The sequence below is a fragment of the Hydra viridissima genome, unplaced genomic scaffold (assembly GCF_058129835.1).
Source record: "Hydra viridissima isolate aposymbiotic clone 2 unplaced genomic scaffold, HvirCarnegie_v1 scaffold_11, whole genome shotgun sequence".
Lineage (NCBI taxonomy): Eukaryota > Metazoa > Cnidaria > Hydrozoa > Anthoathecata > Hydridae > Hydra > Hydra viridissima.
The window spans coordinates 72,209-90,223 of NW_028324310.1; the positions used below are offsets into that span (position 1 = coordinate 72,209).

At 28.9% G+C, this 18,015-nt stretch overlaps 1 protein-coding gene and 3 pseudogenes across 2 annotated transcripts; 3 read left to right on the plus strand and 1 right to left on the minus strand.

The window, feature by feature from the left end:
- The first annotated feature begins 1,019 nt into the window (after positions 1 to 1,019).
- On the plus strand, positions 1,020 to 2,809 carry LOC149881525 (uncharacterized; annotated as a pseudogene).
- Positions 2,810 to 3,007: 198 nt separating this feature from the next.
- LOC149881526 (uncharacterized) lies at positions 3,008 to 6,814 on the plus strand. The gene is made up of 12 exons (XM_090066609.1): positions 3,008 to 3,186; positions 3,883 to 3,906; positions 4,289 to 4,309; positions 4,393 to 4,413; positions 4,513 to 4,533; positions 4,998 to 5,018; positions 5,121 to 5,147; positions 5,250 to 5,270; positions 5,615 to 5,635; positions 6,076 to 6,102; positions 6,499 to 6,519; positions 6,597 to 6,814. The coding sequence occupies exons 1-12, from the start codon at positions 3,156 to 3,158 to the stop codon at positions 6,779 to 6,781; spliced, it is 441 nt and encodes a 146-aa protein (XP_089922735.1). The 5' UTR covers positions 3,008 to 3,155; the 3' UTR covers positions 6,782 to 6,814.
- A 2,528-nt stretch (positions 6,815 to 9,342) lies between these two features.
- LOC149881527 (uncharacterized) lies at positions 9,343 to 13,713 on the minus strand (annotated as a pseudogene). Its single transcript, XR_016445088.1, has 5 exons — positions 13,523 to 13,713; positions 11,164 to 11,334; positions 10,779 to 10,942; positions 10,464 to 10,621; positions 9,343 to 10,421 (listed from the first exon to the last, which is right to left on the minus strand). The product of XR_016445088.1 is annotated as an uncharacterized LOC149881527 (transcript).
- LOC149881528 (uncharacterized) lies at positions 13,567 to 15,804 on the plus strand (annotated as a pseudogene).
- The last annotated feature ends 2,211 nt before the right edge of the window (positions 15,805 to 18,015 follow it).

Sequence of the window (18,015 nt, forward strand, 5' to 3'; positions counted from 1 at the left end):
AACATGTAACAATTTTTTTTTGCCAAGAGCAACTCTAGAGTGACTATTTACTGCATGCATTTTGAGAGGACTTATGTTCATAATCGTCAAAGAAGAATTAAGATTTTTTTTTAACAACTCGTTTATATTAGGATCATTATCTTCATCTTCATAAACCTGGCTACAAGTTGGTTCCATTTGTCCATCATCCTTAAATGACATAAATTTAATCATACATGAAGGACATATCTTTTCTCCAGGAATAACATTAATACCAATATTTTTCAATTTCCTAGCAAGTTGCATATTAATTTCTTTACATCCTCCTAAAAACATAAGTGATAACTACTGCTTCAGTAAATATTTTGTAAAAATATATATAATTTATATAAAATTACAATAAAGTTTTCAAAACGTTTCATGATTAAGTAATAATACCTTTTCTTCTTTTTCCTTTGTGTGAATTAAATGGATCACAGCAAGTTATGTGGATTGCCGAATAACGTTTTAAATAAACATATTCATGGTGTAGGCAAACCGTTGCATTTTCATCATATTGAATGCCAGAACGACTAATTATCAAGTCTTTTTCAACATCATTAAGACTTGAAACTTTCTTGATATCATGGGATTTTACATATGTTTGTTTGTTACAAATTTCTTTATTTGTTATTCCAATTGAACATATTTCTTTATCATTCATATTTTTTAGTTCTGTAAGAAACAATTTTAAAATAATTATTGTTTGAAGATTTGAAAATAGAAAATCCTTTAGCTATTAAACATAATGATCTTAGATGTGAAATGCAAACAAGTTTATATGTTAGAACTGCACCTGAGACAGCAAGATTCTAAAAATCTTTTAAAAAAATGCAAAAAATAAATGCAAATAATTTTTTTTCATTATAAAATAACAATTTTTTCCTAATTTTTTTATAAAACTTTGAATAAAAATAAATCTGATTTAAAAAAAAAAACCCCTGCAGTTTTTTTTTATTATGGAGTTTGTTACATATAGAACATTAGGAAAAAATTTCAGAATTTTATCTTTTAAGCATCTGGAGATAAACATTTTTTTGTACGGGGCATCAAAAAACTTACGAAAAGTGTTACACCATTTTGAAATTGAATTTTCATATAGAAGCTTAAATTTTTGTGTATTTTACCCATGATTTTTGAGTTCCTCACCCTAAAAAATAGTTAGGTAGAAATTTTTACCACTATTAAACAAGTATTTCATAAGTTAAAGCTAATTGTGTCGTGCAATGAGTCAAACAAATAAATGGCGCTGAAAAAAATAGTTAAAAAAGAGATTGGAACCAAGTATCAATATCTCTGAAACCGTAAGGAGTCAGACACTAAAATTTGGAGTGAAGTTTCCTTTTATTAATTCAAGCTTGTATTCCAAAAATCAGCAAAATCTGAGATGGCATGGTGCCAAGCATAAATTGAATTGAGCTGGAATGACCCGGGTTCATGTAAATGATGTGCACAACTTAATCTTTATGTATGGCTGTAGCCGTTGATCAACTTACTGGAGGTACAACTTATTACTATGTAAGTCATATTACAAAGTCTGTGGATAATCTTGCGAAGATGTATAGTGATTTTTACCAGAAACAGTATACTGATGTACGAAGCACTATTATTAGCAACATAGCTAATATGATGAGTGACAGAGTGGCAGTGAACCATGCAACAATAACAAAGTTTAACACTATTTGAAAGAAATCATTACCTTCACCCCTTTGGCACAATCACCACTGCTTGCAAGTTATCACTTAAAGCCTTAAAAACTTCAAAAGGCAAGCTTTTTGGTGGAGACTGTTGAAGCAAACATTGTTGTTCAGCTCAATAAACTCTGTTACAAGGACAGTAAAGTTAAATAAATATACTCTATTTATCATACTTTTTACTCTAATATTGTTTTGCTGATAAAATTATGATTTTGAATGATATTCTGAACATAAAAATTTTGTTGAGTAGCATACTTGTTTTAAATTTACAAACAAGTTATTTGCATGCCACACTAGCTGATTTTTTTTTTCTTTAAGATGATCCTAAAGGCTTTGTTAACTTCTTTGTTAACTGGTCTGCCAAGTGGATTAATACCACGCAAAAGAGGAAAGCACATCCTTTTTCATGCATGTGGAGTTTTGATCCATCACTTCCACAAGCTTCAGAGTTTTCTGTTTTCTGGAGTAGAGTTATGTGGAGGACTGAGAAATTGTTTGTTCCAAGACTTCACATCTGAAACAGGTTAGATTTTATGGTGTAATAATGACCTTATCATATACTTTATGACATATTATATTTAATTTAAGGAATCCGTAAGATGTGTGCCTTGCTTTAATTGGAAAGATACTGGCTGGTCACTGGATGAAAAAGCTCTATGTTGCATCAGGTCATGGACTTGACTACTTGTCTGGCATTCAGGTTGTCAAAGAGGTTCGCAATACACTTGTTGAAAGCAGCACAGTTGCCCTTTCCCTTATTCACAGAAAAACAGACTTTTTTGGTGGTGATCTCAAAGATACAGATAATATCATCCATTTGATGAAGCATTGAAATGGGTTTCAATTACTAATCCCACTTCAACCTTTTATTAAGATACTATCCGAAAACAGCATCACGAAAAATAGCTGTAATTTAAGAAACTATGGATCTCTTTAAGTTTACCTTTGACTTTCTACAAAAGCTGAGTTTATAAATATACACACTATATACAGCATAAAATAATATACAGTAATGGAATACGCCTTTTATTATATACGCGGTATTCATTACATATTAAAGTAAAGCGTAATAAGGTATAATATTATAATTACAAGGAGCTTATTACTACGCTTGTATACGGAAGATTTATCATGGTAATTTATAAGATTTTATTATTAACTTTTAATTAATCATAAAAAATATTTTGCTTTTTTAATCAATTAAAATACTTACAATTTTTTTAAGATAAGATTTTTTTTTATTAAAGCGTAACATTAATGAAAAATTAACTGAAGCAAAATGGTTAGCCCTAGAGAAGATGCACCAAAAGGTGGTTTTGATTTTTTGAAAAAACGCCGACCTAGAAAGCGCGTCACAAGTTTAGCGCATGCGTTGTTGCTAAAGTGTTCCGTCGTAAAAACCTCGTGGATTCAAAGTAACTTTTCATTCTAGAGATTAAAATGATTGAAAAAGATTTGGAAGATGTAACGAGTAAGATTTTTTATTATTAGTTTATTATTTATCTATTATTCAAGTATTGAGTAAGATTTTCATTCAATTTATATATTTAATAAAAATAAATTTAAGTGTAAACACATATATGTTACAAATATATATATATATATATATATATATATATATATTATATATATATATATATATATATATATATATATATATATATATATATATATATATGTATATATATATATATATATTTAAATATGTTCAAATATATACAGATATAAATATAATTGCAGACTAAGGTGAGCACTATGACGCTATAGTGATTTAGGGAAACTTGAGGGCTTCAATACATACATCGACTGATTTAGGGAGAACTCGAAAGGGAGTTGATAGCACATCTAAGGGTTTGGGTTGAGGCAGATATCAAAATATTTTAATTATTCTTCCTTTTCCCTCTTCTTTTTCTTAAAAAAAAACAAAGAAATTTAACTCGTAAGTGTGTATATGTGTATATATCTATACTAATACTTGTAATGATTTATTTTCTTATATAACTTGTGTGCATTTATATACATATAAAAGTAATAAAATTTATTTTATTCTTTATCATATTTATTTAGACTTAAACGTCTCTTTTTTGATAATATATGTTATTCTTTGCATCTCAGTACATTTAAGATATTGAATCTCAGTTGAAGTCATGTAATTTAATTTGTTTAGTTTTAAAAGAAGTTCCTTCAAAAGGTAATTTATTAAAATGTGATTGCAAAATGAAAATAAATAATATAAACACTCTCTAAGATAAACACACACACAATGTATATATATATAATGTACATATATATATATATATATATATATATATATATATATATATATATATATATATATATATATATATATATATATATATATATATATATATATATATATATATATATATATATATGTATATATATATACACAACACACACACTTCCTGAAGAGCCTCTTGAAGGCGATACAGACTGTAGACAAAAAAGTCATATTAGTGTTGTTACTAATTTATGTTATTATTAATAATAATAATAATTATATATATATATATATATATAAACATATTACTCATTTACCTTATTTTTTTTAGAGTTTATCAAAGAGCAAATAGGTAAAAATCAGCTTTTTATATATGTCATTCTATAATACAGCATTCGTACTAGTTGTTTATTAATTTTGTTTTTTGATTTTCAGCTAGCAAACAAATAGAATTAGGTAGGTAATCTGTTTTGATTTGATTTTTATTTCTAAAAAAAAAAAAAACATTTTTTTTAACAAAATAACTTCGCTATTTTGATTAATTTTTTTTCTAAGCTAAAAGGCGTGAGATTCTTGGTAAGAATTAGTTATTTTTACAACCCTTTTAATTTAGTTTAGCTTTTTTTTTTATCTCTGAATCTTTTAACAATTATCTAGTCCAGAAGTCGAAGTAACATGTTAAAGTTGTAACCTAGTAATAATTTACTAGTAATTTACTGATTACACATGTTGGTTGTTACAGATACTAATAAAGATAGATACAAATAATGTAAATAAATAGGCAAATAGTATATAATTTGTCGATACCTATTATATTTAATCAATGAAGAAAAATGCTAGATTAAATGACAACAAATGCAGTTTTTTCCACAACATAACGATGTTATTTGAGAAGGTTGTATTAAAGGGCTCGATAAAAAATTCTTACAAATGAAGTACAGGTACAAATTGCTAAATTTGTACCTGTTTTAAAAGTAATTGTTTTATATGTTGTATGTGATTATTGATTTAAGTAATTACAATCTTCTTTTTGTATCTAGGAGTGGAAGAGGACGAAATAGGTAAGAGTTTTAAAATGAAAAGTCTAGTCACCCTTTCATACTTAACTATTAACAAATATAATACATGATATATTTAATTGTTAACTTATATTATATATTTAGCTTTAAAAGAGTTAGAAACAAGAAAAGGTGAGTTGTTTACTAAATATCTTCATTTTTTAAATTTAATATCTTACGATAGAATCTTATTTATTTTGCAATAAACCTATTAATTTCATATCTTTTTTTTAGAATCACTTGAAAAGCAGATAGGTATTTATTATTAATAGGTAATATTATAAATCTGTGTCACTATATATAGTTATTATTGATAAATAACTGTCTATAGTGACACGGATTTCATAACTGCTAACAGGTCCCGGTGCATAGGGAGTGTAACACCTATCACAGAATACCAAATCACTGTATTCTGTGTCAGTCCAAGTAGCAGTTATGAATTTCGTACTTAAATTACTTAAGTAAAATGACTTCAGTAAACCGAATTACTTAAGTAAAATGACTTAACTTACAGTTATGCTGCAGCATTTTTTTAAATTTTCAATTATTTGATTGCAGTAAGCTGGAGTTATTACTTTTTTTTTTTTTTTTTTTTTTAGCAAAAAGAAAAGCAATTCTTGGTAAATAAAATTGTTAATAAGTATATTTAAAGTTTAATATTTTTTCGATACGTAATATTCTTCAACTTTCCAGCTTTATAATGAGCAACCTTTTTATTTCTCTCTGCAAGTCTTAGATTGTCGGTACGCACTCTTTTCAAATCCTTATTCCAACGTTAGGCGTCCTTCGTGTCTGATAATCGGAAATTGTGCTTAAAAAAAAATGTCCACATGCATCGACTGACTTTTAGGGAGAACATGCAGCAGAGTGTGCACACATCGACTGAGGGTTTGGGTATAGAAGGTTCGCTTGTAAAACAAAAAATAGTTTTTTCACATTTTCGGACCTTAAGGACAGCATCGGAAAAAGGGACAAGAGAGCCTACCTAGATTGTCGACCAACCTAACCTAAAGTAATTCATTTAACTTACAAAATTTACTTCAAATATTTTTGGATTTAGAAGTTGCCGAGAATAACATTGTTACAGGTATTTCATATTTTAAAACTAGTTTTCTATTTAATTTTTTTTTTTTCTAATTCTTGACTCTATTCGTCAGTCGAGATGCAAGTGGCCCTATGTCCACATTTTGTGTTTTTCAGGTTTATTATCAATAAATGATCCACAGTCAATGGGTTGGGTGTCCACTAAATATGGTCACAAGAATAATAAAATTTTAGGAAATATTTGAATAATTAGTCGGACTTTCTCGCAGAAAGTCATTATAACTTAGAATTTTAAAAAATATACATACGGACTCTCAGATCTCGGCTGACTTTTTTTAAATGCTTTTTTCCATAACTTGGCGTAATTTAGCGAAACAATCTACTTTATAATATATAGACCACTTATTGTATAGATGTAAAATTCGTATGTTTTCTTTAGGACCTTCAAAAGAGACAAAAAGTATATTTTTCGTTGCTCACAGCGTTTCAAATCATTTACCTTTTTAACACGCAATAATTTTATTGGATATCTTATAGATTTAACTCGTCAAGATTTTGACGTTTATCGTCAAAGCCACCCTGGGCCCAAATCGAGGGCCGCTTTTAGAGTTTGGCGGAAAAATGGCGCGGAGCGGTTAGGATTTAAGCCCTACCTGCACCTTGGTCGTGATCGTCGTCGTGGTGGAAGCACCGTTGTAAATAACTTTACATATGCCTTTTAGGTGTTTAATATTTAAGAAAATAATATTTGTTAATGATTCCGTTTTTTTCTTCAAAGGTGGTACATATTAAAGAGTCTAAACAGCTTAAAAATACAATACATGATAAATTATAAGTTTATACAAAATAAATAAGTTGCCAATGCCTTTATTATAATGATTTCCAATTTGACTCCCCTGCAATATTTTTTAGTGGGTAAGTTTAAGAAAACGTCTTAAAATATAGAAATACAAAACCCAACTTTACATATCCATGACAAGAAAATTATGTCATCGACATTTTTCTTTAAAGAATGCTCGATTCCATAAATATTTATAACAACTTCCTGTAACTTTTTATGTAACTTCCTGTAACTAAATATTTATAACAACTTCCTGTTCCTTTCTTAATTAAAAAAAAAAAAAATGCGAGGAGCGAAATAACAACCTACAAAAATTTTAGGTGATTGTTAGTCACAGCGTAAGTAAACTTAACCTTAAATTGCCAACTATCAAAAAAATTGAATCTATGACAATGTATTGTGACAAATAATTCTGGTTTCGAAATACATTTGTCGTATTGCTCTTTGTTACGAGGGTATTATTATTACTCTTTTTTAACGATTTAAACAAAAACTTATATTGATTTTAGTCATTTTGTTCAATTTCAATTTGTAATCAAGTTTATATAATTTGATTTTGTACTTAAAACCTCGAATGCAATTTTGTTAATTTAAACACATTGTCGTATACGAAACTGGTATTCCGAGCACGCGATATATATATATACCTATGGATAACGAGTCCAATGCCCTAACAAATTTATGTGTGTATATATATATATATATATACATATATTAGGGCTCTACGAATCGAGTGTCGCTTCGATTCGAATCATTTTTATTTGCGATTGTTTTTTAATATTTTCAACGCTAAAATGCTATTAAAATGTTTTTTTAAGAGGGGCGTTAAGTAACCAAAAATAGTTGTAATACTGTTTTTAAAACAAACGCTTAATAGTTATTTCTGGCAATAGAATTTTTTTCTTTTTGCGAGAAAAATATTTAATTTGGTTTTCCTCAGATTGCTACAAATCAAGACCTGCTTCAATTCGGTACAAAAGAAATCCCGATTGGCAGGGCCCTATTATATATCTATATCTATCTCTCTATCTATCTATCTATCTATCTATCTATCTATCTATCTATCTATCTATCTATCTATATATATATATATATATATATATATATATATATATATATATATATATATATATATATATATATATATATATATATATATATATATATATATTTGGGTATGGGGTCTCTTGGAGTCAAAAATTGTACTTCAAATGTTTCAAGCAAAGGTTATAGAGATAAATACAGTATTATAGGTTTTTTTATTTATTTATTACGTTTCTAAACTAAAATACAAATTTTACAATTTTTTTCCTAACAAAAACATTAAAAAAATTATTCTAACTTACCTGCTATAGAACTTTTGAATGGATTTTCAAATTTTATTTTTTCTAGTAAAACCGGTTACTTTGTGCAATGCCATTGGTGGTATTGCTTAATTAGCAAAGCATTTAAAGAATTGCAATTTGTAGATGTGGTATAGCAGGCTCTTTTTGTGGAGTATGGAGTGCATTAAAAATAAATAAAATCTATATAAAACAAAATCATGTCAGGGGTTATTCATAGTTTATAACCTCACTATCCCTTGTCTCAGTGATTTTTTTAAAATTGATTTTGTTATATACTGGTTAAATTAAATATTTTCACGTAAAAATATATGCTAACTTTGTAATATTGAAGAATTGATATGCAAGAGATACTTAAAAGTACAGCATTTGTAGTTATTAATAGAAAAAGTGCTGTATACAAAATATTATTATTAAAAAATTGATCTTTTATCTTACTATTATTTTGATTGGTTCTTGCAACCTTGACAAATCCAAATTTCATCTTCCTTTTCATAGGCACTTAGTGGGATTTGTTCACAATCACGATGAAACCATTTACTACAAGCACAGCATTGTGCCATTTGCCTTAAAAATAAATAAACTTCCATCAAAATATAAAAACGTGATAAAATCAAGATATCAATTAAAGCATTGCATTTGTAATTGTTTTTATTAACAACTAAAATCATTAGTAATTGTAAAAATATACCTGTTAAATATGTCGTCGTCTCCAGGTACCCAAAACATGCGACATAAGCAATGCAGCGGAACACGAAAAGTCTTAGCAACACATCTTCTAAACAATAAAGGTTTTGCAGTGGCTGGAAATATATCCATCCTGTTGTTTGATATACATTTTAAGAGATGACTTCTCATTTCACTTTGTTCAAACATTATATTTGTTGATGGTACACCTTTTGTTTCAAGAATCTGACGAGCCCATGCAACAGCATAAATTCCACAATCCACATCATTTGTTTGCTGTTGAACTGGCAAAACTTTTAAAACAAGATTTTTTTGTTGACAATGTAAAATGGAGCATATTTGCCTTTTTGTCTGCATGCTGACTGAACCGTGGAAAAGGCTGTCAAATATATATATCTCCCCTGGTTTGCAATCATATGTGGTCACACATATCCAGTGAAGATTTCCATCATGAAGAATTTGGACAAATGGTGTGCTGGTGCAGATATGGAAAGATAAGACTTGTCCTTTAATAGGATCTTGCAGACCAACATCAATATTTAATTGAAGCGACATTAGTCGCTGACAAAAATGAATCACCTTATCATTTAGCATCTGCCCATTAGAAATGTCATACTGTTCTCTACTTCCAATCAATGAAGATTTAAGACTTTGAATGCCTCTAAAAATCTTTTCAAGTTGTTTTTCATCTTCAATTATGTTAGCGTCATACGAGTGATTGCTATCATCGGTTGAAAGATGGTTCATTTCAATTGCATCATTAGAAACAGTAAATGTGTCACAATTGTCAAAATCAATCAAATTATTTGTGACCTCAGAAACCATCAGGGTATCTTAAGTATTTTTTTCAGCCATTACACTGATATCTGTGGCTGCCTTACATATGTCATATTTATTACCAAATCTTTTAGTCATTTTTCTTTTGCATCGCTTAGGAATATGGCAAAGTTTTGGTGAATTTGTTAGCGACTTACTCCAAGTATCAGGTTGAAGCTCTGGGCGCAGCAGAATTCCTTTTTCTGCTGGAAGACTGTCAGCTAAATTTTTTTTAAGTTGACGTAACCTTTCAAACAAATTATCAATGGCTTGTTGTGATTGACATAAATAACTCATTTGCCTAATTTCACTTTAAAGCTCACGACAAGTTGCAGATGTATGGTCCTCAGCTATCAGACCATGACTATTATTTACTTGTGTGCAATGAATACTTTTTAATTCCATTACATTCTCTTTAGTAAGTGGAGATAAAGGCGATTTAGCTAGTGATGCTTATGTTCGAAATGTGGTGTATGTCCGAAATCAATATTTTGTAAGAAAATTTCATTGGATTGTGGTGAACTTATTTCCTGTGAAAATAAATCCAGCTTGAAATAAGGAGAGTTTGCATATGAGGTGCCAAATGCAGACCATGTGAGATTTTCTTTAATAAAAATGGCAAAGAAATGCTTACAAGGATAGAAGCTACGAAACCAATTAGGACATGAACAATATATTTACATATATATTTAAAAGTGTTATGAATATAATGAATACATATGAATATTAAAACCTAAGGATTTATGGAAATTAAGAATACAAACCTTATATTCAGGAAATTCAATAATTTCTTTGATATAAACTTTGGCCGGACAATCAAATTTCTTGGTAACCTGGAGAGCCATTCTTTTTTTTTTGCAAGAATGATCTAAACTCTGATCATAAAAAAAGTGAAACACGAGAAAATTATTGTATTAGGCAATTTAGTTAGAAAACATTTTGGTTTAGCAATAGTAAAAATAAACAGAAAAGAAATAAAAAATTAACTTACGAATTCTCCAGTTTGTCATTAGATCTGAAAAAGTAACTTACCGCTTCTGTGTTTTTTTTAATTTTGTACAGAGCTTTTTTATTGCTATTTTTGTCCTTGCCGTGTTGACAGTCTAGAGTGCTATTTGATGAAACAATGAATGGTACTCCTGTGTAAGTGACATCTTTATCCTCAAAAAACACTTTATGATTTTTCAGTAATACTTCTAAAAAGACAGATATTTATATACGTAGTTACAGCATATAATGTAAATTTTCAGAAAATATACATACTTAAATTAATATTGCTCATTTCATAAACCAGATAGTTATGCAATTTGTGTAACACCTCATTCCTTTTGTTTATCATCAACACACACAATATAATTGGTAACTTAGTCACATAAAAATAAAATATTATTGTAAATATGAAAATTATAACAAAAACCTTCAAAGCTTTTTTCCATGCTTCTTGTAAAACCAACAATGTAATGAACAGTGTGCAATAATTCATGCTCTTTTATTTTAGCACAAACATCTGCATATGTACCTAAAATATGCTTTGTTTCCATAATGGAAGTTGAATTTGAAATTGAAGTTGATGCAACAGAATTTGCATCTAAAAAGATAATAAACCTTTTAAATGATCTCATTTATGCAACAGTACAAATACTGTTGTAATATATATACACTGTACCAAAAAAGTTTTCATCCACCTGTCCTGTTCATTTTTCAGACGCGATAACTTTTTATTGAACAAAGATATAAGCAAAATTTCAACTAAATGATATCAGTTAACCATTCAAGAAATATTGTAAAAAAAGATTTTACAAAATAAAGAATAGAAAATTAAATATCGCATTTTAAACTACACAATGCCTGTTTTTTGCGCCAAAAGATTTTTGATCCACTTTACAAAATCCAAATAAAATTGTTGTGCAAACTCAATTTGCTACTGTTTTAATATCTTGTGTTTCCACCACAAGCTTTTATTGTCTCATGCAGTCTGTTTTTTTATAGTATCAACTAATTTTTAGGTAATTTCTGGAGTGATTGAGCCCCACTCTTTCATAATTATATATATTATTATAATATATATAATATATATATTAGGGTGTTTCTTATTTGGGGTTAAATTTTTTTTTTTTTGCTTTTCAGTGGGCCACCCACTGAAATGGTTCATTTTGGTGAGAAAATAAATGTGTAAAAATTTCAAGGGGAAAAAAACATTTTTACTGGGCGCTACCAGTCATTGAAATTTAAGGCATATTTTACTATGCGCTCTTAGTCATTAACATAGGAAAAAATCATAAAACTGATGGAGACTGGTGATAATGACTCATTTACTTGGTACACATTTATTTACTTATTACATGCATTAAAAACATCCATTTTCTGTCCTTGCTTTTCTATTTATTTATTAAAAGACAGCAATAAATATGCTTTTTTAATTTGATTGTAGGTTCATTTAAGACAATAGTTACTGTACTAAGATTAATCGCTCATGAGAGTTGTCTTTTTTCTGTCAGGATATTTCTGTCTATATTTTTGAACTACCAACAACAGGAACTGCTTTTGCTCTTCGTTGTTTGTATGTAGTCTATTATATTCGTCCATTAGTGCTACGCCACGTTCTGCAATGTCGTTGACAACCTTCATGCTTCGAACAGTGGACTTTACAGTCTTGAACTCATCATTATGTTCCCATTCGCTCACACGTTTTTGAAGAAAGTGTGATGGAAGTCCTGTGATGCTGAAAAATCTTCATGTATTAAACGTGAAAAAATCCTCCAGTTTCTTTTCTTGGATAACCGAGCAGTCCACAGTAGCCCGTTTCATATGTATCTGATCTGAAACATTGTTCAATGCTTGGACCATCTTCTAACCCTTTATTCCATTGGTCTTCCTTTTGTTTCAAATCATCTGAACGCTTAGCTTTATCCTCTTTATTTTTCTTCAACTTTTCCCATTCCTTGTAAATGTTTTTGATTTTAGGGACAACGTGCTTCTTTAATTGCACTGGTATTCGGGCCTTTGACCAAACTTCAAAAACATCATTTGCTGTGGAATGTAATGCTTCCCTAATGCTTTGCTTGGCAATCTGCTTGAAATGGAAGAAAAGGGCCAACACTTCCCTTTTTGATGGAAGCATAACACAATCTAAAGAAGAGGACATCTGTCCAATAAGCCATATCTCCATTTTCTTTCTGGTAGCTATTGTTACACTGGTTGATGAAGCCATCATTGTACAGTAGTTACACTAGTTTAACCTGCAAAAGGAACAATTAAGCATTATAGACACAATTCTGCACACTAAAAGTAAAAAAATTACTAGTTGAAAGAGGTTTGTACCCTAAGCACCAACCACTTTTGTTGCATAACATCATATGCAACATAAGCATTTTTAGGGTACATTTGCGCAATACTGTAGGGTCGGTAGCGACCCCTAAAAATCCTTTAAAAAAAAAAAAAAAAAAAGTGCATTACTTTTTTATGATAATGAACCAAATGGCAGGGTGGCCCATGCAAAAATCGAATCTTCAAAAATAAGAAACACCCTAATATATATATATACATATATATATATATATATATATATATATATATATATATATATATATATATATATATATATATATATATATATATATATATATATATATATATATATATATTTATATATATATATTTGTAACATATATGTGTTTACACTTAAATTTATTTTTATTAAATATATAAATTGAATGAAAATCTTACTCAATACTTGAATAATAGATAAATAATAAACTAATAATAAAAAATCTTACTCGTTACATCTTCCAAATCTTTTTCAATCATTTTAATCTCTAGAATGAAAAGTTACTTTGAATCCACGAGGTTTTTACGACGGAACACTTTAGCAACAACGCATGCGCTAAACTTGTGACGCGCTTTCTAGGTCGGCGTTTTTTCAAAAAATCAAAACCACCTTTTGGTGCATCTTCTCTAGGGCTAACCAAGCAAAATATTGCGCAAATAAACAATAAAGTTCCATTGCAAAACTACCGCTAGCCGAACATGAAATTTTTATATTAGTTGCAGTTTTCTTGAGCAATCCTTCTTATCACATTTTGTTACTTACTTGTTATTACTTTTGTGCATAACTTTTTGTAGAATTTTTGTAGAATTTGTAAAATTCGTTTTTTATGAAATTTTCATCATTGTAATACTAATTCAAAGCTCTTTGCAATTACATATGAGTCATTTTCTCACTCCGTCAACTCCGTTACTGAAACTTTGTCCTACAGCTATAAAAACGCAATTCTTGTACAAATAAAAAACAGCACCGTGGGTAGTAATACTTATCGTTAATATAAACTAGTATTTTATCGGATATTTCCAACTAAAATTTAAAATTTTGTGTGCACAATTGTTAATCAAAAATGTCCACTCCATAGATGTCCTGCATCTAGGACTATATTGTTATACTCAATAATTTTTTTTCTTTTGTATTAAGGCTAATCGGGGACATAATTTGGTGCTGTAGACATGCTAATATATATGGTATTTTAATACATGTATTAATTTACACCTTATCCTGTTGTAGCTCTTGTCAAAAACTTGCTGTCTCCACATTTTTTGTCCACTCCGTTATTACATTCTAAAATAGTCACTGGTTTGTAGTTTTTACTTATTTACTAATTAAAATAATGAAAAAAATTCCAGTTCTATGGGATTTATTAACATTTAAAGTTATATCGTGCAGCAAGCATTATTTATATAAAAATGAGAGCCTAATTACCTTATTTTAAAAATCATATTCTTATTCGAAGTCTACTCCCTTACGCTTTTTTATTCCGTAAAATTACAAATTTTTATATGGCGTGTTTTAGTACTCTTTAAATCTTTTGGACAATATAGCAATAAAAGATTTTAAAGATGTTTTCCAATGAGTAATAATGAGATATTATTGATTATGTATAAATTTGTCTACTCCGTTACTGTCAACTCCGTGATTTCCTCTTAATAACGGAGTTGACAACAACATAACGGAGCTGACAACACGAAGATAAAAAAAATCAAAAGCTTTAAACTAAGCTATTTTCTGCATTAAATAAACACTTCAACCATTAGGGACTTGCTGCAGCGATAAAATATGATTACCTTTTAGCATTTTAGTATTAGGATTTTATTTATTGTTTGGTTTATATTTACATTTGACTCTAATACGTTTGGCTTTTAAAATAAATGTAAATCTTGAAATATATTTTAATAATAATAAATGAATAATCAATAAACTTTTGGTGTATTAACAATTACAGTTATTATTCTATTTTTCCAAAAGAAATACAGCTAGGCATATAACATAAAAACTTCAAAGAAATCTCGTGCTGAAATTCACAAACCGTTTCGGGACAGACAATTTGAAAAAAATGCAGACATATTTGGTGAAAAAGAACGCAAACGTTGGGATATGCGGCGTGAGCAGAAGAAGGTTAAAGTGATATCAGAATTATCAGAAAGAAAAAAACGAATTACTCGTCGTTGTTGGCGCGTCCAGAAAGCAAAATTTAGAGCTGCAAAAAGAATGATTGAAACATCGTTATCTGAGTCACCGGAACGCGACTTGAGTAGGAATAACGAACGCAAACAAAGAGGTAGAGCAAAGGTTGCTTGCCGAAAAACAAAGGCTTATAGAAAATACAAACATTAACGGACGAGTTGGAAACCGCTAATTGTTCAGCCCAAATATAAGAAAAACGTTGGTTAAGGCTTAAAAGTTTCCTGCTTGGTTTACAAGCAAAATCACCTACAACCACTGATAGATCATATACTTCTTCTGAAGAAAACGGTTTTATTACAAATGAAACAAGCAGGATGTCAAATTTATTAGCAGGTAATAAAACCCCAAACTCTTCTTTTTCATCAAAAAGTACAACTCCAAATAGCGAATGCCATCGTGGTAATGCATCGCTTGATGCTCAAACACATGATTTGATCAGAGAGTTTCTTACACGTGATGACAATTCTAAAATAACAACTGAAAAGAAACAGACTGTAACAAAAAATAAAGATCAAAAACAAAAGCGACTACTACTCGATTCATTAATAAACCTTTATGAAAAATTTAGCGCGTAATCCAAGAGAAACAACATTTCATATACAACGTTTACTCGTTATCGCCCATTTTTTGTCCGCAAACCGTCGGCTAAAGATAGAGATACATGTCTGTGCCAAAAACACGAGAACATACAATAACTTTGTGATAAACTTGTTAACCTGCGTGTTTCGAAAGAAAAAAATATTGAAGAAGTGGTGAAACAAGTTTGTTGTAGTACTGATAGAAGAGAATGCATGTTCAGAGAATGTAACATTTGTTTTAAGTCTCGTGTTCAATTTCAAGCAAAAGGATTGCTAAAAGATGAAAGTATTTTAATACTGGGCATGGCAAGGGAGCACCAGATGTGATAGGAGGATCTGTGAAACGTCAGGCAGACCAATTGCTTAATATGGGCTGTGACCTTCCAGATGCAGAAAGTTTATATAATTTTCTTAACATTGGACATTCATTAATAAAGTTTTACTATATTGAGGGATCCAAAATTACTTCTTTTGACTCAAAATGTTCCAAAACTTTTTTTTTGCTAATTTATTTGTTTCTATAATAATTTAATTTATTTTAAGTACTTCCGTGAATTTCTTTTTAATATTGCAGAATTTTAACAGTGATGAAAGTATTACTTCGGCCAATGAAATGGATGTTAATGATTACCAATTTCAACATTTTAGCAACAATATTATTGATCTGGTTAATTTCGATGAAAATTTGAATATCTTGTTGATTGATGTTGTGAGCGACCACGACTTTCTTCACATTAATGATGTATGGTAATGATCCAGTGACGTAGCGGACAGTATTTGTACAATTTAAATCCGAAAAGGATTTTGTCGAGTTTCTTTTTTTAAAGACGCTTTACCTTTTTTAAAAAGATAATGTACTGAATTTATTTGTATACAAAGATTCTCCCTTTAATTTAAAATGTAACTTTCACTGTTTTGCTTTTAAATAATAAATAATTAGCAAATGTCAGTAACGGAGCAGACATTGTCACATAAATTAAATTTTTTATGTCATTAAATTTGGCTAATATACTTAACATGTAGGCTGTTGTTATAGTACCCAGTATATTTCATTACAAAAATAGAATTTATTACAGAAATATTAATAATTCACAGATGTAGTTACATTTATGTTACGGTAACGGAGTGGATAAAATTATTGGGCCTTATTACTTGATGATATCCAAAAACATTTAAAAAGCAGATTCGAGCCAAACCAAATCTATTTTGTACATCCCTAATTATAAACTTTAACATACTTGTTAAAATTTTATAGATAGTCCAAACTTTATTTTCATGCAACATTAGTTACGACAAAACCGTCTTATGAGAAATCGACTCATATGTTAATTAAGGGTCTGCGTATCGTTTCATTTCTATATCGTTATCATACTAATATAAAATCGGAAAAAAAAAAATGTCAACGGAATGATTACGACGCAATATCGTTATAAAAATTTTAACCGGTATTGTAGTTAGTTTAAATCTCTTTATATACTGGAACTCTCGTCATTCCGATGATTTTTTTTTCCGATATCGTTTCGGAATGATAACGATATGGAAATGAAACGATACGCAGACCCTTAAAAATAATCAAATATATAAGTAGTTTAAAACTTTTACGCACATACCTAAATTCATTCCGCTGATTCTAATAGTCAAATATAAATGCGTTTACGTAAATGTCACGTGCATATATTATAGAAAAACTGATCAATAAATTTCCCCAGCCTCATTCTTATTTAACGTAAATTTAAATTATAAAAATTTAACCTCTTTTTGTTTTTGAAAGTGGAACGAATAACATTATAAATTTCTTTAACAGAAAATTTACTTAATATTAACTGGAAATTTACTAATGCTTAAAAATAAATATTGAAATAAGATAAATAAATTTTACGAAAAAACCATCAGTAGCAATTTTAATAAGTCTTTAAGTTATGGCTAAAAGCTTGCTTCAGTTAATTGTATATTGACACAAAAACAATTTAAACAAAATTAAAAGAAAACTAAAGAACTTTCAATTTTTTACGCTCAAATAAAACATGAAATTTAAAGCCTGTACCAAGGGTCTTTGTCAATAACTTATCCTTTTTAGCTTTCCGGCCGTAAAAAAATTATCATCATTGACCCAACACCATACTTTTACTTAGTTGAAAATGTAAAGATTTAAAAAATAAGTTTAAATAATATATATTTT

Bases quoted from the DNA above. Each gene is read 5' to 3' on its own strand.
- LOC149881526 (XM_090066609.1), top strand. From the start codon at position 3,156: ATGATTGAAAAAGATTTGGAAGATGTAACGA. The intron at 5,019-5,120 runs GTAAGAGTTTTA...TTATATATTTAG, and splicing joins AGTGGAAGAGGACGAAATAG to CTTTAAAAGAGTTAGAAACA. The intron at 5,636-6,075 runs GTAAATAAAATT...TTTTGGATTTAG, and splicing joins AAAAAGAAAAGCAATTCTTG to AAGTTGCCGAGAATAACATT.